Genomic DNA, 23,886 nt, shown 5'->3' with positions numbered 1-23,886 from the left:
TGGCTCTGCCTCTTACTAACTCTCTGACTTTGGACACATCAGCAATTCTCTTCGAACCTCAGTTTTCTCACCTGTTAAATGGGCATTATCTCGCGAACTTCATAGGTTTTTATGTCGAAGGCCTGGCACAGCACAGTGTCTGGCACGTTATAGGGATTTGATAATTGTTGCATCTCATCCTCCTTCTCTTAAATGAACAGAAGGACACAGCTAGTTTCATGTTTGTTTCAGTCTCACAGCAGCCACCATTCTTGTAGGCTTTTTTGTCACTTTCTTCCGTAGGACGGGGAAGCCCGCTGGTTTGGCTCTGATGCCTCACCTTGATGCTTTTAAGTACTCCCTGCAGGAGAAAATGATGGAAATTGGGATAAGAAGTGGCTGGAAATATGACAGCTGCAAAAAAAATTTCCTGATCCAGGAGGTAAGTTCCTTATACAGTGAGGAGAGCAGTGAGGTTGGCGTGGCTTCCTTCCCAGGCGGGTTTTGTAGGTTGCCAGTGGGTTCCTGCTTGTTCCCTGGAGTGTCTGGGGTCTGGGAGGGCCTCTAGGAGGTGCTGTGAAACACAGAACGCAATGGGATGTGGGGAGAGCAGTGGGCCTAAGACTGCCTTGGAAGAGGTGTGAGACCTTTGTTCCACCGTGAAGCAACCGAGAGCGTGCAGCAAGGTTGTAAAGTTTGCTCAGTTTCCAGGAAGAATCTTTAAAGAAGCTTTAGTTGTATGAAACTTTGCATCAACTGGAAACATGTTTGCTAACCTACCGTTTTCACCAGTGTTACAAAGTAGCATGCAGTGCAGTGAAGCTTAAAGAAGTCATTTTTTTGTTGTTGAATTTTAGGTCAGTTTTTAGTTTTGAGGCCTCAAGAGTCTTGTCTGTGACTCACTTTCTTCCAGTGCTAGCCCAAATTACATGGCGGTTCTAGGGAAAGAGCTTGTATCTCCTCTACCCCCCAGAGGGACCATTCCAGGACCTTGCCTGTGCCTGAGTTCAACTCAGGAAATACTTATGGAGTAGTTTGTAGGTGCCAGGCAGCATGGGAAGCGCTTGAGTTATAGAGATGCTTAGAACAAAGCTCTGCCTGTGAGTAGCTCTCAGCCTAGTTGTGAAGATGACAGGCAAACAGCCAGGCATCGTTTAAGGAGGAGGGAATGGTGGCCAGGCACTGGGACACCTGACCTGCTTCCATTGAAGGAATTGCCACCAATGGCCTCTGTTGCTATGTCTTCCTAGATAAGCGCCATCCTCGGGGGCCTGGAGGACCACATCCTCAGAAGGAAGAGGAGGATCTATGAGTCCCTCACCACCTCTATCCAGAGTGACCTGAAGCTCTGTTATGAAGGTGTGGGCCGCGGAGAGCAGCATTTCTGCCTGTTCTGGGACTTTCTGTCAGCGCCTTTCACATCCTTTTGTGTGGCTATGTGGCTCCCTCAAACCCCTTGTCTCCTTGCACCCTAAGTCTTTTTTTTTTTTTTTTTTTTGAGATGAAGTCTCACTCTGTCTCCCAGGCTGGAGTTCAGTGGCACGATCTCGGCTCACTCACTGCAACCTCCGCCTCCTGTGTCCAAGCGATTCTCCTGCCTCAGCCTCCTGAGTAGCTGAGATTACAGGCGTGCACCACCACACCTGGCTAATTTTTTGTATTTTTAGTAGAGACGGGGGGTTTCACCATACTGGCCAGGCTGGTCTCGAACTCCTGACCTCGTGATCCACTCACCTCAGCCTCCCAAAGTGCTGGGATTACAGGCGTGAGCCACTGTACCTAGCTGGCACCCTAAGTCTTCACAGTACTCTCAGTCCACACATTGCAACCACATGACTGCAGGTGTGGGGACCCTTCTCTGTGTTTTCCAGCTCTTTCTGTCCACCTTTGGTCCAGACACCCTGCTTTTTACCCTACCACATCTCAGCTGATTTAGCTGTAGAACCCAGTGTCCAGCTCTTATTCTTATTTCCAATTATTCACAAATACTTGGACTCGCCTGTGAACTCACTTTTATACTCTTCCTGTTTCGGTGGCTCCATTGTTTGAGGGGTAGGGAGTGATTTTGCAAGCTTCAGCCTAATTCAGTCATTAGCTTTTCTGAATGCTGGTTATTATCTAAATATTGAAAATGTTATTTTTATATGTGTGTGTGTGTGTGTGTGTGTGTGTGTACTTTGTTGTTGTTTGTTTGTTTGCTTGACTTGCTTATTTTTCTTTCTAATGCTAAAGATTTCTTTCTTTCTTTTCTCTTTTTTTTTTTCGAGATGACGTCTCTCTCGCTCTGTCGCCCAGGCTGGAGTGCAGTGGCAGCAGTCTCAGCTCACTCCAACTTCTGCCTCCCGATTTCAAGTGATTTTCATGCCTCAGCCTCCCAAGTAGCTGAGATTATGGGTGTGTGTGCCGCGCCCAGCTAATTTTTGTATTTTTGGTAGAGATGGAGTTTCACCATGTTGGTCAGGCTGGTCTTGAACTCCTGACCTCAGGTGTCCGCCTGCCTCAGCCTCCCAAAGTGCTGGGATTGCAGTTGTGAGCCACCGTGCCTGGCCATGATGCCAAAGACTTCTAAGCATGTCCTAGTCATGGTGTGACTGTGGCTATCATTTTTGCCAGAGGCAGCTCAGATCACGGGGAAAAAAGCATGTGAGCGGATGAAAGATGTCATCAGAAGAGGAGTGGACCAGCAGGTGGCCGAGGGCATGTTTGAAAGGGCCCAGGAAAGGATGCAGCACCAGTTTCAGCAGCTGAAGGTACTCTACGCCCACAGCCCGGATCCTAGACCCTGAAAGGCCCTGTGGGAGGAGGGGAGGCAGTCACAGAAGGTGGAAGACATAGTAGGCATTTGGACCCACATGGAACAGATAATTTCTGGGGCTTTGACTTGAGAGCTGCAGCTCTGCCAGCAAGCACTCTCCTGCGCCCCACCTCTCTCTTAAGTCACCAGTGGCACTGCAACTGTGGTAGCTAGACATGTGCTCAGCATTTACAGACACTGGCTTGTTTAATCCCCAGCAAGTCTGTGAGGCAGATGCTAGCATTGTTCCCATTTTATAGAGAGGAAAATTCCGGCAGCGAGAGGTGTGTCAACCAGCCACACAGCCAGGGAGATGCACGGCCGGGATTCGGGACAAGGGAGCCTGGCTCCAGCAGGTCCAACAGCAGCATGATCTCAAAACAGATTGTTTAAAGAGGGAAATGTCTTGTCTACGCAAAATGTCAATAAGTAAATAGCAATACCATCCTCAAGGCCAGTGATGGTACCTAGCACACATTCAGCTTTAATTTTATCTCCCCCAGAAGACAGTTTCTGATGGTTTCCTTGGACCTAAATGCTTCTGCTAAGCCTACCAGGACCACCTTGCCTCTGCTCCGGGCCTCGTGGCTTGCCACCCTTTTTCCCCCAAATAGTAGAGATCCTTGGAGTCCGTGCCACTGTGGCTCCCTCCCTGGCCATCTGAGGCTCCACATTTTCTGCCTCAACCCAGGCCAGCTGATCCTGTGTCCCAGGCCCTCAAGGACGCTAGCCCGTTGCTGTCTCAGTCCACCTCAGAACCAGCCTTCTCGAATCACCTCCAACCTGTTTCTGCCCAGTTTTCTCTCCTCTACCAGGACTGCAGCTTTGGAAAATATCTTTCTCTACAATTCAAAGCATGTCTTTCCCCTTGGAGAAGGCTAAGAGGCATCTTGTTACCAGCAGCAGTTCAGTTTCAATCCTTTTACACGTTATCACAGTCTACAAATTCATGGGCAAGAAATTGGCTGAACTCCACATAGCCGGTTCCCATTTTCCCATTGAATACATAGATACTGGATCTTAAGACTCCCAGGAAACAATGTCACTAAAAAAAATGTGTATGTCACTAAAAAAAATGTGTATGTACAGATGTATCTTAAATTACAGAAATGTAGGAAGTTAAAACTGGGCCAGATCACAGAGTGTTCCCATTCTGTGATCTTTTTTGTTTTGTTTTAAGAATGCCAGTTGGCTAGGCATTGTGGCTCACACCTGTAATCCCAGCACTTTGGGAGGCCGAGGCGGGTGGATCACAAGGTCAGGAGATTGAGACCATCCTGGCCAACATGGTGAAACCTCGTCTCTACTGAAAATACGAAAACTAACTGGGCGTAGTGGCACATGCCTGTAATCCCAGCTACTCAGGAGGCTGAGGCAGGAGAATCGCTTGAACTAGGGAGCCAGAGGTTGCAGTGAGCTGAGATCACGCCATTGCACTCCAGCTGGGTGACAGAGCAAGACTCAGACTCGATCTCAAAAAAAAAAAAAAGAATGCCAGTTAACTTTTAATTGTTGTTGTTTAAAATATTTTAGTTCTACACAATAGATGAAATTTATTTTTATATGTAATGTCTGAAGATTTACTGTTTTTTAAAAAATTACCTCTTTGAAATAGTCCTATAAGTTAAATAATAGAATATCATTTCGTTGAATATACAGATTAGTCTCTGATATATTGATCTGTAATGTGGCTTGCTGCTCACTCTAGAGTGAGGTGACTGCTTCTCCTGGTTTAAGAGCTGTGAATCTCTCATTCCCTGATCTTAGAGGTGAGGAGGCAGAAACCTAGAGCCTTGAGTTACAAGTTCCAGGCCCACAGCTAGAGCTGAGACGCTGGAATCTACAATGTTAAAAGAAAAGCCCGGGAGACCCAGCTTCCAAACTAGACTCTGCCAGGCTAGAGGAAGGAGCATGACGTTTTTTCAAAGGGAGGCAAGAAACAGAAGAGGGAAGAAAGGGGTTTTAGTTGATAAAAGGACTAGGAGTAGCAAGAAGGCACCTCTCAGGCAGTTGGGAAGAATCAGACATGTACCGTAAGGTGAGTGGCACAGAGCAGGTGTCCAGCAAACATTTCCCCAGTGAGCAGATGCACAGAGGAGAGGACAGTGGGAGAGTGGCCAGCTCGTTCCTTCTTTTTCTGTCTCTGCGATTGCCCTTCTTCTGTCCCCCATGCCTCTGGGCTTCCCCATTAGCTCCTGATTTGATCAGCTGGCACCAGAGCTTCAGTCCCGCATGAGTCTGTAGGCGGGGAGGGCGATGCTGTACAGGCGGCTGGAACCCACAGAAACATTGTCTTGCTGCTTCCTGGGCCATTTGGTGTCCTCGAAAGTCTGTACATTCTGTGGCTGGGGGACTGTGTAGGGTCCCTTTGATAAGATCCACTTTCCCTTGGGCTGCACCGTCCTAACAGAATGAACGTTCTTGTCATGTAGGCTGGGATCGTGGAGAAAGTGAAGGGCAGCATCGCCACCATGCTGGCCCTCGCCTCGTCCCAGGGAGATGGCCTCTACAAGGAGCTTGCAGGTAAATACAGCAAAGCTTTGCATGCAGGCTGATTGTGCAGACGGCCCTGGCTGTGGCGGCTTCTTCCTGAATTTAAAGGTATTAAGTTAGGAAGAATGACCAGGGCAAGGAATGGAGATCATGATGATGATGCTGACTCCATAAAGCCTTTCTTTGAAGTTGATGACTCCTTATGAAAAACTTCATTGTCTGGCAATGGTGGAGAAAGGCTTCTCTTAAGCCACCTGGGGCCTGGGGATGCAGCACCAGCTGTGGACCTTGGGGTAGGCAGCCATGTCCCTTTCAGGCTATGGGCTCCACCAGGCCCCTGGTATAAACTGGAGAGTGTAAACTGGTACAAAAAGCAATTGGGTAATTTCTAGCCAAACTTAAAATGCACATGTCATTTGGTGCAGCCATCCTACTTCTAAGACTTTACCATACAGATATCCTTATATGCAGGGAGAATGGCATATAGACACCGTTATTCAGAGTAGCATTGTTTCTAATGTCAAAAATTGGGACAACTCAAATCTCTGTAAGTAAAGCACTGCTGAAATTAAATTAGAGACATAACCAGTGGAAGGCCGAGCAACTGTTAGAAAAATAAAGCAGCTTTATAAGTAATGGTATGAAATGATCTCCAGAATATATTACAAAGTGAGTAAATGTGTGTGATATGTTGCCATTTGTCAGAGGGGAAAGAAGGAAACACATATGTATATGTTGCTATGTGCATAAAAATCTCCATGGGGTACACAGAACACTGATAGTACTGGTTACCTCTAAGGAGGGGAACTGGAAGGCTGGAGGGGAGGGGAGGAAACTTGCTCTGCCCCCTGTATATTTTGTGTCTTTTATGGATGTATAATTTTTTGAGATGGAGTTTGGCTCTTGTTGCCCAGGCTAGAGTGCAATGGTGCGATCTCGGCTCACCACAACCTCTGCCTCCTGGGTTCAAGCAATTCCCCTGCCTCAGCCTCCCTGAGTAGCTGGGATTACAGGCATGTGCCACCACGCCTGGCTAATTTGGTATTTTTAGTAGAGAAAGGGTTTCTCTATGTTATTTAGGCTGACCTCGAACTCCTAACCTCGGGTGATCTGCCCATCTCGGCCTCCCCAAGTGCTGGGATTACAGGCGTGAGCCGCTGCACCTGGCCGTGCCTTTTATCCTTTATTCCACATCTATAGTTGCCTGCTGAAATGAATAGATCTGATGCTGCTCAGTTTGCCAGGGTGAACGTAGACAGAGCTATTCCCAAACTCAAAGCTGCAATTGCTGCTTCTAAACATCGTTCTGCACTTCTCCATCTCTCTGGGAATCTTTCTGCCCCATTTATGGCTGTTTAGATGGACCTCTGACCTGCTCCTAATGAACTCCAGGGGAGGAGATTCAACACCCTCACACTATAATGTGTTGGATTCTCACGACCTTCTTTCAAGACCTTTATAGGAATCTAAGTTTTAAGATGATAGTCATTCCGGTGTGCGTCTTTAAAGAACTCCTGCTTGCCAGAGCTCTTGACCAGGTCTCACAGACAGATCATGTACCCCTCAGTTTGATGTCAGTTGCGCCTGCTGTAATTAAGCCTGTTTCCTTCTCTTCACCATCGACAACGAATGTACGTCCCGTCAGGGTGGCTGTGGCAGGTGCCCAGGTCATAAAGAAATCTAAAAGGCAGTCCCTGTTGACAGGGCCTTACCTGGTTGGTAAGACAAGATGTGTAAGAATGTGCATTTTGAGACTGGGGAGTTTGCATTCACTCAGCAAGCGATTCTGTCACCTCCTGGGTGCTGAGGACACGGTGGTGACCAATACAGGCAAGAGTCCCTGCCTTCACGGAGCTCACAGCCCAGTGGGAGGAAGGCAGGCAGTAAGCAAACTAATAAGTGAAATATGTGTCAGGGAAGCGAAGCAGAGTCAGGGGGAAGGGATGCTGGGGTAGGGGACAGGGTGGTCTAGGAAGGTCTCCCTGGGAATGGGACACTTAAGCAAGGCCCTGAGGGAGGGCACCCACTCAGACTTCAGATCGTCATTCTTGAAGTTCAGGAGGCAGTGGTTATTCAGGGCTGGGATGTGGGAAGCTTCACTGAAGCTGGGTCCTAGGGGAAGCCTCGAAGCTTAGGTTGATTTCACAGGCAGCAGAGAGAAGGGAGGTCTTCCAGATATGAGACAAGACAAAAAGACTCAGGGTCCTAACTCCCCTCCTGTTCATGAGTCCCATCCCTGGCCAGGCTCAGGGCCAGCTAGCCTGAGTCACCCTCTGGGGCACAGAAAGCCAAGGGGGTTTGGAAAGGCATTTGGCGCTCAGTCTGAAGTGTCCCATCAAAGGGGACAGCATTAGGCAGCATCCTCCAGATAAACAGAACCAGTAGCATGTGTGGATAGACAGAGGAAGAGATTTATTTTAAGAAATTGGCTCACACAATGGTGGAGGCTTGGTCAGCCCACAGGCTGATGCAGGGAGGCCAGCAGGATGGAGACTCCAGAAAGAGTGGCAGTTCGAGTCCAGAGGACATCCCTGCAGAACCAGGCAGAGCTGATGTTGTAGACGAAGGCCCCAGGCTGTCACTGGAGAATCCCCTCCTGCTTGAGGGAGGCCAGCCTTTGGCTCCATGCGTGCCTTCAGCTGGCTGGTTGATGTCCATCCGCACTGGAGAGGGCCATCTGCTTTACTTGAGGTCCACTGAGTTAAATGTCAATCTCATCTAAAAACACCCTCCCAGAGGCATCCAGACTCTCGTTTAACCCAGTGTCTGGGCCCTGTGACCTAGACAAGTTGACACATAAAGCTAACCATTGTGAGAACATGATTTGATTGCAGATCGTCGGATGAAACCCTGAGATACGAAAGAGAGAATATTTACTGAGAATGGGTTGTGCCGGGAGGATAGGGATGGGTGGGAAAGGAGGGGGAACCGCCTGGAGAGGACCTAGGGGAGGTGTTATTGTGCAATGCGCTTTGTATATTACATGGCTGTGAAGGCTTAATACAGACCTAGTGACTTCTCAGAGTTTTTCTTATGGGTAGGTTTGTGTTTCTTTTGAGGGTGACCCCATGCTGAGACAGCGTTCTGGTAAGAGGAGGAATACCTGCTTTGATGTCTGATCTGTAAGCGCCACTCCAGATCTCATATTCTGGGACAAGTGACAGGATTGATGGGGGATTTGCTTTCTGGAGACGTTTCTGCAAAGGACGTCGAGTCCTGACGTGCGCTTTCTGCTCTCCTGTAGATGTCGGGAGTGAATACAAGGAGATGGAGAAGCTGCACAGAAGCCTGAGGGAGGCCGCGGAGAATGCCCGGCTGAGGAAGGGCATGCAAGAGTTCCTCCTAAGGGCATCCCCCCGCAAGGCTGGCCCCCCCAGGACGTCACTGTAATTCCCAGGGCTTAGTCCCAACGGATGAAAAATCAACCCAGAGCCAGACAATCAGAATTACTTTTTTTGTTCTTTTTTTTTTTTTTTGAGATGGAGTCTCAATCTGTTACCCAGGCTGGAGTGCAGTGGCGTGATCTTGGCTCACTGCAACTTCCGCCTCCCGGGTTCAAGCAATTCTCCTGCCTCAGCCTCCCGAGTAGCTGGGATTATTGCCCACCACCACACCAGCTAATTTTTTGTATTTTTAGTAGAAACAGGATTGCACCATGTTTGCCAGGCTAGTCTTGAACTCCTGACCTCAAGCAATCTGCCCACCTCAGCCTCCCAAAGTGCTGGGATTACAGGTGTGAGCCACTGTGCCCGGACATACTTTTTTGTTCTTAAGAGACAGGGTCTACCTCTGGGGCCTAGGCTGGAGTGCAGTGGCACCATCACAGCTCACTGAAGCCTCGAACTCCTGGGCTCAAGTGATCCTCCAGCCTCAGCCTCCAGAGTAGCTGGGACTACAGGTACAGGCCACCACACCTGGGTAATTTTTTAATTGTTTGTGGAGATGGCGTCTTGCTCTGTTGCCCATGCTGGTCTCAAACTTCTGGACTCAAGTGATCCTCCCACCTCAGTCTCTCAAAGCACTGGGATTGCAGGCATAAGGCATCGTGCCTGGCTCAGAATTTTTTCTGTTTTGTGAAATCTAATAGAGGACATTTCCCAACTATTTGGACTTTGTATGCAATATAAAACTAGTATGTTTACTGCATTTTATTTTGTAGCCAAAAACTAGTCATCTTCAATACCCAATGGAGTTCTAAAGCATTAGGACAAAAAACTTTTGCTTCCTCAAAAATACCAAACATCAGGCTGGATGCAGGGGTTCATGCCTGTAATTCAAGAACTTTGGGAAGCTAAGTCGGGCAAATTATGAGGTCAGGAGATTGAGACCATCCTGGCTAACACGGTGAAACCCCATCTCTATTAAAAATGGGTGTGGTGGCATGCCTCTGTAGCCCTAGCTACTCGGGAGGCTGAGGCAGCAGACTCGTTTGAACCTGGGAGGCGAAGGTTGCAGTGAGCCAAGATCATGCCACTGCACTCCAGCCTGAGCGATAGAGCAAGACTCCATCTCAAAAATAAAAAATATCTAAACATCAAAAAACTTAAATATTTTAGAAAACAACATTGTAAGATATAAAATAAGCCATAAAAAGAAATTCATCTTTCGATGAAGAAAAGTATCTAAACTTTGGAAAACTTAAGTATTATGGAAAACATTGCAAAATAAAGCTTTTAGGGACCCAATTCTCTTTTTCATTGTAATACTGATGAGACTTTGGGGAAGGAGGCAACATTGTGTCATGGAAACAAAATGGGTTTGGCAGCCAGAGGAACATAGACTCGGCTTCACCACTGCTCAGATGTGCTATTTAAAACTAGCACTTCCTAAACGTTTTCATCTCAGGACCCTTCACTTTTAAAGGACCCTAAGGAGCGTTTGTTTGTGTGGGTTATAGCTGTTCATATTGACTGTATTCAAAATTAAATAGGAGAAAATGTAAGTAATTATTTACTTTTTAAGAAGTAACAGTAATCAACCCATTATGTGTTATTAAAAATAACACATTGTTATGTAAAAAGCTATTTTACCAATAAATAAATAAATGTACTGAAAAGAGTAACATTGTTTTCCACTTTTGCAAATCTCTTTATTCCCTGTCTTAATAGAACACAGTTGGATTCTCATGTCAGTTTCTACATCCACTCTGTTGCAATATGTTGTTTTCGTTGATGTATATGAGAAAAACTCAGTCTCACACAGATCTACAGTTGGAATACAAGGAAGTATTTTAATAGGTTTTTCAGGTAATCTTGAGATATTTTTTGATTCTACAAAGGCAGATGGCAGTTTCTTAAAAGTTAATTGCAATGTGGAATCTGAAAGCATGTCAGTGAACATTTTTCAAATCCTATTACATTAAAATGCATTGGTTGATTTTGTACTTTGAATGGATACTTTTACTAATGTATGATTTTGTGGTATCAGGCATTGCTTATCTTGAAAATATTTATTCACTGAGTTAAGCAGATATTCCAAATGTTGATGCATTTTATTGTATAATACCATGAAATCATTTTATTAGTGTCTTCACCAATCCCATCAGGAGAGTCTTGAAGTATTGAAAAGCTGTCAAGCTCACAGTGAAAAATATAAGTTTTACAAAATTCCATTCCTCCTCCAAACGCTCATCTTATCATTGACAACAAATATTATTAGTTGTTTTCTTTGAAGAAATAGATTCATTTTTCTTCATTTTTGGGAAAACATTTGCCATATAACTGCATATGATGAATCATAGTTTATCAGTAATTACTTCAAATAAAAAGGATGTCCAAGAAAAAAGTGTCAAGTTCAGCCTGAAACTCAAACACTCACGGAAATGCATTTCTTTGAGGCAGCAGAAGTGCTTAAAGTATATTTCCCATTTTGTCCCACTGAACAATAAAATGACATCTACTCAGGTGTGAATAATTAATACAATTAATAACACACTGTTACATTAAGAACATTTTTAAGTCAAACTGGCTTTTTACAAGCCCCGCGAGTTCATGATGGTGAAGAAGACAAGAGTTTTGAATGTAGTTTGGTGCCACTGCTTTGGTTCATGCCAAGGTGCGAGTGGTTTTACCCACCTTTGCATTTATACCTTTAGTACGAGTGTCAACGTGGTAAACAAGGCAGATAGCATCTTAGTATTATTGTAAAAATAGTTTGACCCAGCAGACCCCATAGGAGAGTTTCAGGGACCATATTTTGAGAACAGTTGTCTTAGACAAGTCATTCAAACTCTCTGAGATTCAGGTAATTTATCTGTAAAATGGTGACAATGGTAGTGCCTACCCTGCTACTACTAGGGTTGTCAGGAGGTTTAGGATCATGCTTACAAAATATGGACATGTTGTACTTGATGGTACTTGACAAATGGTCGCTATCATTTATGGACAGAATGGAAATAACATGGTTTAGTGACTTGTGTGTTGGGGGACTAAGGTTCTGATCTCAGCTCTCACCAGTACTAACATGACAATTCCTTAAGACCTCTGAGATTTCATTTCCCCTCTACAAAAGGAGAGAGATGGACTGGATGGTTAGAACGTCTTTTGCTCCTTTGAAATCTAGGATTTTAAATTCTTCTCTTTTTGTTGTAATATCTTTTGCCTAAGTAGGATAAAAAGAGATGTAGCCATGTAGCGAGGTCTCAGTGGTTCTTTTTCCATATTAAACTTCTTTTTTTTTTTTTTTTTTTTGCTCTGGAATGGGTACTCTTTTCCTCAGTGTCATATTAAACTTCTGAACACAGCATTCGGTTGCAGTTCATATAGTTCCCTTTTCGTATTTCACAGGAGGGACGTAGAGGACCTCCACCTCCAGCCACGGTGGAGTAACAAGACCAGATTTACCCTCTGGTTAAACAACAAAACAAGCAAACAATTTTTAGATATGAGGAAATAGTGTACCACAGTCATCCCTGAAAGGAGGGAAGGAGATGAGGTGAGGCCCACAGTGCTCTGTGTTGTTCCTTGGGTGAGTTTCCAGGCCACAGCACAGGGAGGGAAAGTCCCAGAAGAACTGAGTGGTCTCCCTGAGTCGAGGGGACAGAGATCAGAGTTTGAAGAGTCCAAAGTGATTAAAATTCACAGGGAAGATTACCAGGGAGAAGAGAGCTGGACACAGAGCTCCAGAGATGTGAAGTGGGTCTCCTCTGATTCTTTATTTGAGTACTGATTAGCATATCCTGTGAGGAAACTACTAAAAATGAGGAAAGAACCCCTGGAAAGAAGCAGGCAGAAAACCCCCCAAAGCTCAGTTCAAGCTCAATGAGCCATGATGGAAGACCTTACACATGAGGCATCAAGTAAGCTGATCAGAAGAGTATCACCTTAGTAGTGGGGTCAAAATAGTCCTAGATGAAAGGCTGTTATGCATCCACCAATAAAGGTTTTTAAAAAACTTTGGAAGAATCATACTGTTTCCAAGTAACTTCACTGCATCCCAGAACAAAACACAAAAACATTTAGGAATAAAAACCCCAGCACTCAACGATGGAAAATTGACTACGTCTGGCATCAAAACAAAAACATCCAGGCATACAAAGAAGCAGGAAAATATGAACAATAATGAAAAAAATCAGTAGAAATAGACCCAGAAATAACACAGGGGATAGAATTAGTAGATAAGGTTATTAAAATTGCTACAATAAATTTACTCCAGATGCTCAAGAAGATAGAATAAAGCATAAACACAATGAGAAGAGAAATGGAAGAAATTTAAGACTCAAATAGAACTTGCAGAGATTTTAGAAGCCTCATTGTCTACATGGGATTAACAACAGACTAGATAGGGTAGAAGAAAAGACAAGTGAACTTGACGACAGAGCAATAGAACTTATCCAAAATGAAACAGAGGAAAGAAATGAACAGTGCATTCATAAAACATCAAACAGCCTGAAATATTTGTTACTAGAACTACTAGAACCACAATAACAGTAAAGAGGCGGGGATATAGGAAGAAAAATATTCAAGAGAATGATGTTGAGATTTTTCCAAACTTGATAAAGCCTATAAACCCACAGATCCAAAATGCTCAATGAATATGAAGCAAAAGAAAAATAAGAAAAATCACACTAAGACACATCATAATCCAGTTGCTGAAAATCAGTGATGAAGAGAAAATATTAAAACCAGCCAGGTGCATGGGGAGTGAAGGGGAGGCTGCAAAGGCAATGATGGATAATACATACAAAGGAATAAAAACAAGAATGACAGCAGACTTTTCCTCAGAAATGGTGTAAGCCAAAAGTCAGTGGAGTGACCTCTTAAAAATTGAGAGAAAAAATGTTCATCTAGAGTTCTCTATCTAGCAAAAAACACTTTTCAAAAATGAAGTGAAATAGACTCTACAGACATACCAAAGTAAGTAGCAAAAATAGTAAATATGCGGGCAAATATAAAATACTTTTCCTTATTTTTCTCAAATCTATATAAAAGATTAACACAAAACCAATAGCAATGCATTGTGGAGTTTATAACATGTAGAATTTAAATGTATGACAAAAGCACAAAGGCCAGGAAGGCAGAAATGAAACTATGTTGTTGCAAGATTATTATACAATATACACAGTTATATAATGTATAAGGTAGACTGTGATAAGCTAAAGATATATACTATAAATCCTAGAGCAATCACTAGAAAAACAAGAGAGTTATATTTAGCAAACAATGTAAAGAGATAAAACGTAATATTAAAAATGCTGAAATAATCCAAGAAAGGAAAGAAAAGAATGGGAAATAAATGATAGAAGATACAAATAGAAAACAAATAGCCAGATAGTAGATTTAAACCCAATCATTCAAATAAACATATTAAAAGTAAATGATCTAAAACACGAATTAAATAAGGCAGAGGTTACCAAGTTAGACTTTTTTTAAAAAAGCCCTCCGTATATGTTGTCTAGTAGAAACCCACTTTAAATATAAAGACATAAATAGGTTAATAGTAAAAGGATGGAAGGTAGATACTTGCAAATGCTAATTTAAAGACAGGTTTCTATATCAATATTAGACAAAGTAAATTTCAGAGCAAAGATGATTACTAATGATAAGGAGGATCACTGAATAGTGATAAAGTAGTTATCGAGGACATAATCCTCGTTTTGCACCTAATAACAAAGTTTCTAAATGCGCAAAGCAAAAGCTAATAAAACTCAAAAGAGAAATAGCCAAATCCACAATTATAGTTGGAAATCTCAATATCCCCTTGATAACTGATAGAACAAGTAGAAAAACTCAGTAAGGATATAAAAGACTTGAACATCACATCAACTTTACCTAATTGAGATTTATGGAATACTCTGTAATCAACGTCAGAGTGCACATTAATTTCTAGTGTACATGGAATGTTTCCCAAGATAGACCATATCATGAGTCATAAAATAGGTCTCAATAAATTTTAAAATATGGATCTCATACAGAGTGTGTTCTCTGACCACAGTGGAATTAAATTAGAAGTTAATAACAAAAAGAAATCTGGAAAATTCTTCAAATATTTGGAAACCTAACAACACACTTCTAAATAACCCATGGGACAAGTGAGGGCTGTGGACTAAGGTTGTGTTAGGTTTATATCTCTCTGCTCCAAATCTTAGTCTTCAAATAAAATTACCTCCTTGGTATCAGAAGCCAAGGAGTTAACTCCAACCAGAGCTTAGAATGTCAGAGCTGGCACTGGCAGTGGGGCTGTGTGTTAACTGCCTGAAGAATGTAACCAAGAGCTGTCAGTCAGGAAGGCTGCACTGGCAGAGTGGAACAAAAGGGAAAGAACTTGGGACAGCATCTTGAGTCCTGGTAAGAGGCTTCGGCTGATAGTGACATGGATTCCAGACAGAAATTCAGACTGAAGCAATAAAAGAAGAAAAACTTTAAAAGCCAAGGGTAGCATCAAGAGGATTCATGAGACGCCGATCACCACCTGCAGAGACCCTGACTCAACGACTGGATGGATGACTGCACTCCCACACCCAGTGCAGTGATTTCGAGTGGGCTAGAGATTGTCGTGAACTGCTTTCAGAGGGCGATTGCAGCTAACTGATGATGCCTCCCTGTACCTCCTCACATGTATTCAGTATAGATTTAATAACAGAGGTTCTAAGTCAACATGCTTGGGGATAATTAACATGGTTAAAAGAGTGGTTTTATGAATGATAAAAGGTCTTGGTTCCAGGGCCCAGAGTAAACACCATTCACAGGCGATTCCCCTTTGACCTCCCCCTGAGAGGACCATCCAGCCCAAAGTTTACATGAGCAGACAAATTAGAGACAAAGGGATGTGGGGTAAACAAGCTTAACTGGGGAAGCTTTTATTGTCCCTAATCTTTTTTTTTTTTTTTTTTTTTTTGAGACGGAGTTTTGCTCTTGATACCCAGGCTGGAGTGCAATGGCGCGATCTCGGCTCACCGCAACCTCCGCCTCCTGGGTTCAGGCAATTCTCCTGCCTCAGCCTCCTGAGTAGCTGGGTATTGTCCCTAATCTTTACCCTATGACTTAATACTCCAGCGTAAGAACTGGCTTCCTTCAGCCCATTCCATTAAAACCTTTTGGCCTTCCAAAAAGTTTGAGACTATAATCTTCTAACTTTTCCTAATATTTCCCTAATATTTTGCCAGCAACCCCAAGTGAAACCCAGTAGATTCAGGAACCAGAAGCAGGAGATTCAGGAACAAGAGCTGCTGGGCCAGTAGGTTAAAATTATGAGCAAAAGTCTTCTGTTGTGATCCTTAGTGTGCTGCAACCTCAGTGGTGAGCTTGAAGTCCTAGCTGCTCATCTCCCCAGGAAAGAGGAGACTGGCTAGAGTGAGAGAAGGTTGGGAGGTGGGCAGGGGTGTGCCAGGGAAAACAATGTTTTTTGAAATACAGCTCTAAATGACTACACAGTATTTTCTTATATACATGTATTATTTATTTAACTATCGTGCTATTTTTGGACATTTAAATCATGCTGTTTTTCTCCATCATAAATAACATCATAGAGAATATGCTTATATATAAATCTCTGTCCCTATCTCTGATTTTTTTTTCTTTTAAGAATTCTATTACAAGGTCTGAGTCTAACAACTTCAAGTCTCAAGTTGTTTTTCAGAAACACTGTCCATACATGAGAGTTCCCAGGTCACTGATCCCTCACCGAAGTGCTTGTTATCCTTTTCTGCAGTAGGTTAATGGGATGAGATTTTTAAAAGTACCACCTTGCACTGCTTGGGTTGTTGGTGATGTTGATCATTTTTCCATATTTATTTGAATTGCTTCTATTTACTCATTTCTTTTTCTTTTTTAACTCCTCTAGTTTCTATATGAATTGCTTCTATTTAAATGGGCCTTTCACGATCTTTTCTTTTGGAGTTCCCCATCACTTTCTTTTGATGTTTTTCTTTTTTCGTCAAAAGAATTTCAAACTTACTGAAAAGCTGCAGTGTTAATATAAAGAACTCCCATATACGCTGTATCAACTTGTTGACATTTTGCTGCATTTGCTTTGCTGTATCATTCTTTGCCTGTCCATGTGTGTCTATTTCTGAATGATTTCAAAGTAGGTTGCATCTATCATGTTCCTCTATCCCTTAACATTTTTGGTATTCCCTAAAAACAAGTACACTTTCTTACATAATCCCAGTACAATGATCAAATTCAGAAAATTCAATGTCGATTATGGATAAGATACTACCGTCTTATCTATAATCTGCATTCGAATGTCATCAGTTGCCCTAGTTATAGCCAATATGTCAACATTTTCCAGTAGAGAATCCAGCCCCAGATGATGTGTTGCATGTGTTTATCCTGTTTCTTTGATTCCTTTAATCGGAACAGTTCCTCAGCCTTTCCTTGTCTTTCATAATGTGGACATTTTTGAGAAATACAGGCCATCTGTTTTATAATATGTGTGTTTATCTGATGTCTCTTCATGATTGGGTTTAGAATATGCATCTTTGGCTAAAACAACCAAATCAGAACCCCCGTCCCTGTTTAATAGTAATAATAAAACCACTGACAGCTTGACAATGAGGAAGGAAAGTAGAAACTGAAGACCAACACCGTCCAGTGCAGGTGCAGAGAAGCGTCCTTCACTTCCTGCCCCGAGCGGTGGTCTTTTGTAGCCCAGGGCGTGAGTATGCAGGGCAGGGAGGTTGAGGACCATCAGTGACAAGGCTCTCAGCCATTTAGGCCTGGGATATCACCTGTTTATGGCTTCGAGGGATCAGGGTGGCAACACCAAAGGTGGAGGAGGGGAGACATGGGGGTTGACCCTTAACTGCTCTCAGCCTGTGGCAATCAGGAGGCAAATACCTTCTCATCTCAAGCTTTTCTGCCTCCCTAGTTTGGCTGAACCACTGAAGGGCCAGGTGGCTGTTTCCAGGCACAGCACGGGAGGACAGGAGCCTGGGCCTTTGCGGCTAAGGAGAGGAAGCTCCCAGGCTGAGGCCTGCCAAGGCTACATTTCTCCCGACCTCTCTCTGCTCCTAACAGTCCCTCTGATGGTCTCCTGCCGAGGACCCCCATGCCCCTTCCTTTGGGAACTCCACCCTTTTCCACTTCTCAGTAGAAAACTCCAGAGCTCGGGCTTTGGCCAAAAGTCAATGGAGACCCTCCTCTGCCTGGGTTTGTCAACTTGGACATAAGGGTAGAAACGGATTCTAATCTCATGGCTTCAGCCTCTCCACCAGCAGGAACTATGGCTGCGCAGATTGTCTGTTGGCAAGCACATCTCTCCAAAACAATTATTATTATTATTTAGGACACGATGCTGCCTTGTCCCGAATGAGGAGAGCTTGCTCTTCGACTCTGTTTCTCAGCATAATCATGCTAAGAGGCCTCTTCTCCACCCTGTTCCAGGCTGATATCACTAACGCCACCACTTAAATGGAGACAGGCTCTGTCTTTTCCATCTCCACGGGGTGGTGCAGCTTAGCTAAATAACAACTTAGAGTAGCTCCTTTCTGATCCCCAGTCTCTCCCTTGGGAGATGCCACTTTGATCCTGCACAAGTACCTAATAATCACAAATGCTGACTCGTGCTCATTTCCAGTGTTAAATTATAGCCAATAAGCTCTGCTTAAGAAAGGAGGGAAAGGTTCCTTGTAGAGGACACATCATCCAAACTGTAATAACAAAAAACACTTTTCCACACCAGATGACATAAAGGAATGTGTTGTCTGCGGAGCACAAAATAATAAAATGGTATTATATTATTAAAATGCAGCATCAGCATCTCCATGCCAAGGACACCATTGAAAAAGGGAGCCTTGTTTTCATTTGCTCTGAAGGCATCACACCGTGCACAGGCAGTGTTAGCAACTGACCTTGGGTTCTTTATTCCTTTCCACTTCTTTCCATTCCAACTGAATTACCCAGAATAAGATGAGTTCGTGTCTGTTTATTTTCTTCTGTCTGAATACCACATAACTCGGTACACACCTCTTTGTTCAACCACATACTGTAATCTGATTAGGGACAAAGAGAAAATTGATAATGATCCCTGAAATCTGGATGGGGCTGCGTTCTAGATACCCTCGATGATCAAAACCATGTGAAGTCTGTATTTTCAAATCTTGCTGCATAGTGTCTATAAAAGCTCTTTTATTTTTGCCTCTGGAAGAAACATGTGAATTCTTGCTGCTGGAAAGAGGACAGATGGGTTGTCAGGTTATGTGGCCATGAGTTTTTCTTATGGCACCACTGGGGAGGACAGGCAGATGTTGCCTCGAACTAGCAGACAAGAAAAAGCCCTGCTTAGCTGATAGGGAGGAGGCTGCCACTGCTGCCTGAGACTCGGGGTCCAAGGCAAATGCTCGCTCTCTCTCACTCACTCACTCACTCTCCTTGCCCATTTTCTCCACCCATTTTTTCTTCCTTCTCATTCTCCCTCCCTCTTCTCTTTGCCATCTCTCCCTTTCTTTCTCCCTCTCCCTTCCCTCCTTGCCCTCTCTCCCTCCCCTCCTTGCCCTCTCTCCCTCCCTATCTCTCTCTTTCCCTCTGTCTTTGCTCACTCTCTTCCCCCTTTTCCCCTTCTCTTTCTCTCTCCCTCTCTCCCCATCTCTCCCCCTCTCTCTTCCCTCTTTGCCCTCTCTCTTCCCCCTCTCTCCCTCCCTGTCACTTTCCCTCTGTGCTCCCTCTCTTCCCCTCTTTTCCTTCTTCTCTTTCTCTTTCTCCCTCTCTCTTCTCCATCTCTCCCTTTCCCTCTCCCTCTCTCTTCCTCCTCTCTCCCTTTTCTTTCTCTTTTCTTCCTTCTCTCTCTCCCCATCCTTTCTCTCCCTCTCTTTCCTTCTGTCTGTCTCTGCCCTCTCTCTTCCCTCCCCCTCTTTCTCTTCTCCTTCTCTATCCCTTCCTCCCTCTCTCACTTTCTCTCTCTCCCTCTCTCAGAGAAATCAAAACCTCAAAAAGAAAGAGGTGTGTAAAAACCTGGTAGAAGTGTTGAAAACTCTGTAACTCCCAGTGTCTTAGAAGAATTCAAGGTGAGTTAAAGATCCCTACTCAAGCCCAGTTGGGTGGAGCCAGCACCAGAAAGTGGGGATTGATGACAGCGGAGGATTGTGCATAGCCCCGTGTTTCTTCACACCTCACTGACACTGCTCCATTCTTATCTCATTTGCTGTATTTGTGTGAACCTTAGGGCATAGTTCTCAAGCTTGGTTGCACTTTTAAAGCAGCTGGGAAGTTTTTTGAGTGGATCCCAGTCCAGACACCAATATCAGAATCTCTGGGAGTACAGCTCATACTTTTTTTTTTTTAAACAATCACTGCTTTCTGAGTGATTTTTAATACAACAGGCATGCACCACCATGCCCAGGTAATTTTTGTATTTTTAGTAGAGACAGAGTTTCATCATGTTGGCCAGGATGGTCTCAATCTCGACCTCATGATCCACATTCCTTGGCCTCCCAAGTGCTGGGATTACAGGTGTGAGCCACTGTGCACGGCTGAGGCAGGAGAATCACTTGAACCCGGGAGGCACAGGTTGCAGTAAGCTGAGATCGCGCCACTGTACTCCAGCCCGTTGACAGAGTGAGACTCCATCTTAAAAAAAAAAATCACTGCTTTATGGTAACATAAATTCAAGTTCTAGAACCCCATGGGTTCTGTGCTTTGGAGACCTTATAATGCAGCACCCTGAAACTTGAGAATTTCTGTAAGTGGCAGACTGTGTATGTGGATCAGGGATGTGCAGTTACGTTTTAACAGCCCATTGAGAACAGAGAGAGCCTGAGCACTCGCATCCTCACGGGGAACCTTTCAGGCCGCAAGAGAAGAGAGAGGGGTCGGTGCCCGGGCAGGACGGGAGCATAAAAGCAGAGAGAATGCAGAAGTGGGAGGAAGGAAGATGGGGCAAAAGAGAAACACCCAGCTGGGGAAGTTCCCTCAAAGCCTTCTAATCCAGCATTCACTTTTCACTGGTTCTGAAACCGCCTTTGCAAAATTATAACTGAGGAAATTGAAATCAGACGTAACCGACTCTTTCTTGCTTCTAACCCTTGAGCTCTCCTTGTTCGTTCCTGGACATAGTCCGAACCAACTTTGGGAAGGAATTTAGTTCATGGTTTGATTATGAAACAAAATTGATAAGAGCCCTTTCCTGAAAAGACTCCCTTCTTACTTGGGGTCCAGTCTGCCTTTGCAGGACTAACAAATTTGTTACAAGATTAGAAACTGGTTTAAGGGGTCATGCAGCCAGCCTCTGGCTCCAAGTGTCTGAACCTCCCCAAATTGCTTCTGGGGATAACATCACTATTGAAAACTTAAAATCAGTGATTGAGATATTTTGGAGACCCTGCACTCGATGGATCAATTAACACCAATCTGGCCAAACCAGTTAGGCCGTTGCACTGAGGAACAGAAGACATTGAGAAAACTTCCTTTCGGCCAGGCACGGTGGCTCACGCCTGTAATCCCAGCACTTTGGGAGGTTGAGGTGGGCGGATCATGAGGTCAGGAGTTTGACACCAACCTGGCCAACATGGTGAAATCCTGTTTCCACTAAAATACAAAAATTAGCTGGGGGTGGTGATGGGCACCTGTAATCCCAGCTACTCGGGAGGCTGCAGCAGGAGAATCACTTGAACATGGGAGGCAGAGGTTGTAGTGAGCTGAGATCACGCCACTGCACTCCAGCCTGAGTGACAGAGCGAGACTCCATCTCAAAAAGAAAAAAAAAATCTCACTTTGACCCCACCTGACCAATCAGCACTCCCACTTCCCAAGCCCCTTACCTGCCGAATTATCTTTTAAAACACTGAGGTTAGAATGCTCAGGGAGACTGATTTGAGTAATAATAAAACTTCAGTCTCCCACACAGCTGGCTCTGAGTGAATTACTCTTTACTGCAGTTCCTCTGTCTTGATAAATTGGTTCTGTCTAGGCAGCAGGCAAGGGGAGCCCACTGGGTGGTTACAGTTCAAAATCTCTCCTCAAAGGTTAGCCCTGAAGCAGTTTTCAATGATGGTGGTAGAGGCCAGGCCTGGCTCAGGCTTTCTTAGAGTTGAAGTGGAAGCAGAGAGAGGGGAGAGGGAGGCCTTTACTCTGCCCTGCAGACCTTCAGAGAAGTGGGGTACCCCTTGGTGCCCCTGCCCATCCCTCCCCCGTCACTGGCCACTGGCAAGAGGCCTCCTCTTTTCCCTTCCTGTTACCTAGTTACCAACTTCATACCTAGTCAGCAAACCTTTAATTTAAATTCTGTTAAAATAACTGGTGAGATTTATGGCTCCCCAGTGACACTGACTGATTCCTTGGGTAACTGGGGCAGGCAGAGATTTGATGTAGGAGGGAGGGTGCTGGGTGTGAGTCCAGCCCCCATGGCCTGATAGGAAGACACCCTGGAACTGCCCGGCAGGTTCTTCCTGCCTGCTGCACAAACAAAGGCAACAGCATTGCAGTAGAGAAAGAGTTAATTGACCTGAGTCAGGGCATGCCACATGGGAGATGGAGTTATTACTCAAATCACTCTCATCTCATCAAAGGTGGGTAGTTTAGGAGTTTTTCAAGGGCAGTTTGAGGGGAGGAGTGGGGTGGCTAGGCAATGGTTACTTACTGCTGATTGATTGAGACAGATGAAATCATAGGGGGTTGAAGCTGTCCTCCTGAGCTGAGTTGCTCCTGCGTGGGGCCACAGGAGCCATTGGTTGGTAGGTCCAGATAGAGCCATGGGTGTCAGACATGTAAATAACCTAAAAGATGTCTCAAAAGGCCTAATCTACAGGAGTGACTCTATCTGTAGCAGCTCTGGAATAATGGCTGGCAATCATTTATGTCTACCCCTTGGCAGAATTCAGGCTCCTCTCCTCTCCCTAGCCTGGTGGTCTTTCATTAGCTTCTCAAAGACTGTTGAGTTTGGGAGGAGGGCCATTATTTAAACTATAACCTAAATATCTTCCAAAGTTAGCTTGGCTTAAGCCCAGAAGTAATTAAGGCAGCTTGAAAGCTAAAGGCAAGAGGCAGGGTTGGCTAGATCAGATTTTCCTCACTGCCATAATTTTCTCACTGACATAATTTTGCAAAGGCGGTTTTAATCCTGCTTACCCATGTGTGCGGGTGAGGGTTCTACCCCTCAGTGATGGACTGATGAAGGCCAAGGCTCAGTATGAGACTGCCCCATTTGGGGACATTGAGAGGAGAAGAGGGAAAACTTAGAACCTCGGGACTGGAAAGAAACTAAAGGTAACCTCCGTATTTCCTTAGAATCACCTCTAAAAGAGATAGTTAAGGAGAGGCCATGAATGTGATTATCACCAGCTACAGGGGAGCAGGGCAGATGGCCCAGGACAGGGACAGGCCATCCCTTGACTAACATGGATCATGATTAAAAAACAAAACAAAAACTAGGGAGGGGCATGCAGAGAAATAAGATGGAGCCACAAAACAGAGTAATAACTTGGTGATACAAACAAGACCGTTACGGTTGAGCACAGCCACACGCGGTGATTGCAGGCACCATGACTGCCTTTTTTTTTTTTTTTTTTTTTTTGCTTAGTGTGAAAAGTGCTGTTCTCCTGGGCATAAAGCTTTAGAAATATTGGCAGTGGGCTGATGAGCAACAGACCAAATCAGACCCTAGACTATAGGCTCTCTAGCTGTAAAGGAAATCTCATTCTGCCTGAGTTTGCATCACTCCTGATTGGAACATATGCTAACAAAGACCTCAACCAAACATGTGGACACAGGGAAGGGAACATCACACACCAGGGGAGGGAGAGCATTAGGACAAATACCTAATGCATGTGGGGCTTAAAACGTAGATGGTGGGTTGATGGGTGCAGCAAACCACCACCATGGCACATGTATACCTATGTAACAAACCTGTACGTTCTGCACATGTATCCCAGAACTTACAGTAAAAATTTTTTTAAAAAGACCTCAACCATAAGACAATTGGATGCATTGCAGATACCTTTCCAGTGGGGAGGAAACTACTTAAGTTTTGTCCACAAACTCCTACATCCTTCTATCACTTGCTTATAATAAATCAAAAGAAGAAGTCTTTCCATCTCGTTCCTCACAGAAGTGAATAACAAAGGGGAACTCCAAGAGAAGGAGTTGCTGTGAAATTGGAATGGGGTTAATCGCACATGCTCGTGGGTGCATTAGTCAGCTCGGCAGATGTGATGAAGTGCCACAGGCTGGGAGGCTTCAGTAACAGAA

The 23,886-nt window shown here is 44.4% G+C and overlaps 1 protein-coding gene across 8 annotated transcripts in view; it reads left to right on the top strand.

The window, feature by feature from the left end:
* NUGGC (nuclear GTPase, germinal center associated) overlaps window positions 1-23,886 on the top strand; it is a 99,937-nt gene that overhangs the window by 65,790 nt on the left and 10,261 nt on the right. For 7 of the 8 annotated variants that reach the window (XM_021665156.2, XM_021665155.2, XM_021665158.2 and 4 more), the window contains 5 exons: window positions 283-421; window positions 1,230-1,338; window positions 2,593-2,729; window positions 5,206-5,296; window positions 8,511-10,656. In XM_021665156.2, the coding sequence (XP_021520831.2) occupies window positions 283-421; window positions 1,230-1,338; window positions 2,593-2,729; window positions 5,206-5,296; window positions 8,511-8,656 (622 nt within the window). In that variant the 3' untranslated portion in view covers window positions 8,657-10,656. Of the gene's footprint in view, window positions 1-282; window positions 422-1,229; window positions 1,339-2,592; window positions 2,730-5,205; window positions 5,297-8,510; window positions 10,657-23,886 lie in introns of those variants that run through there. The other variant, XM_021665160.2, reaches the window with a different exon arrangement.

The sequence above is a fragment of the Aotus nancymaae genome, unplaced genomic scaffold (assembly GCF_030222135.1).
Source record: "Aotus nancymaae isolate 86718 unplaced genomic scaffold, 86718_ANA_hifiasm-v0.15.2.pri h1tg000079l, whole genome shotgun sequence".
Lineage (NCBI taxonomy): Eukaryota > Metazoa > Chordata > Mammalia > Primates > Aotidae > Aotus > Aotus nancymaae.
Note: the sequence above shows the minus strand (reverse complement) of the source record. Positions and strands in the feature narration are given on the sequence as shown.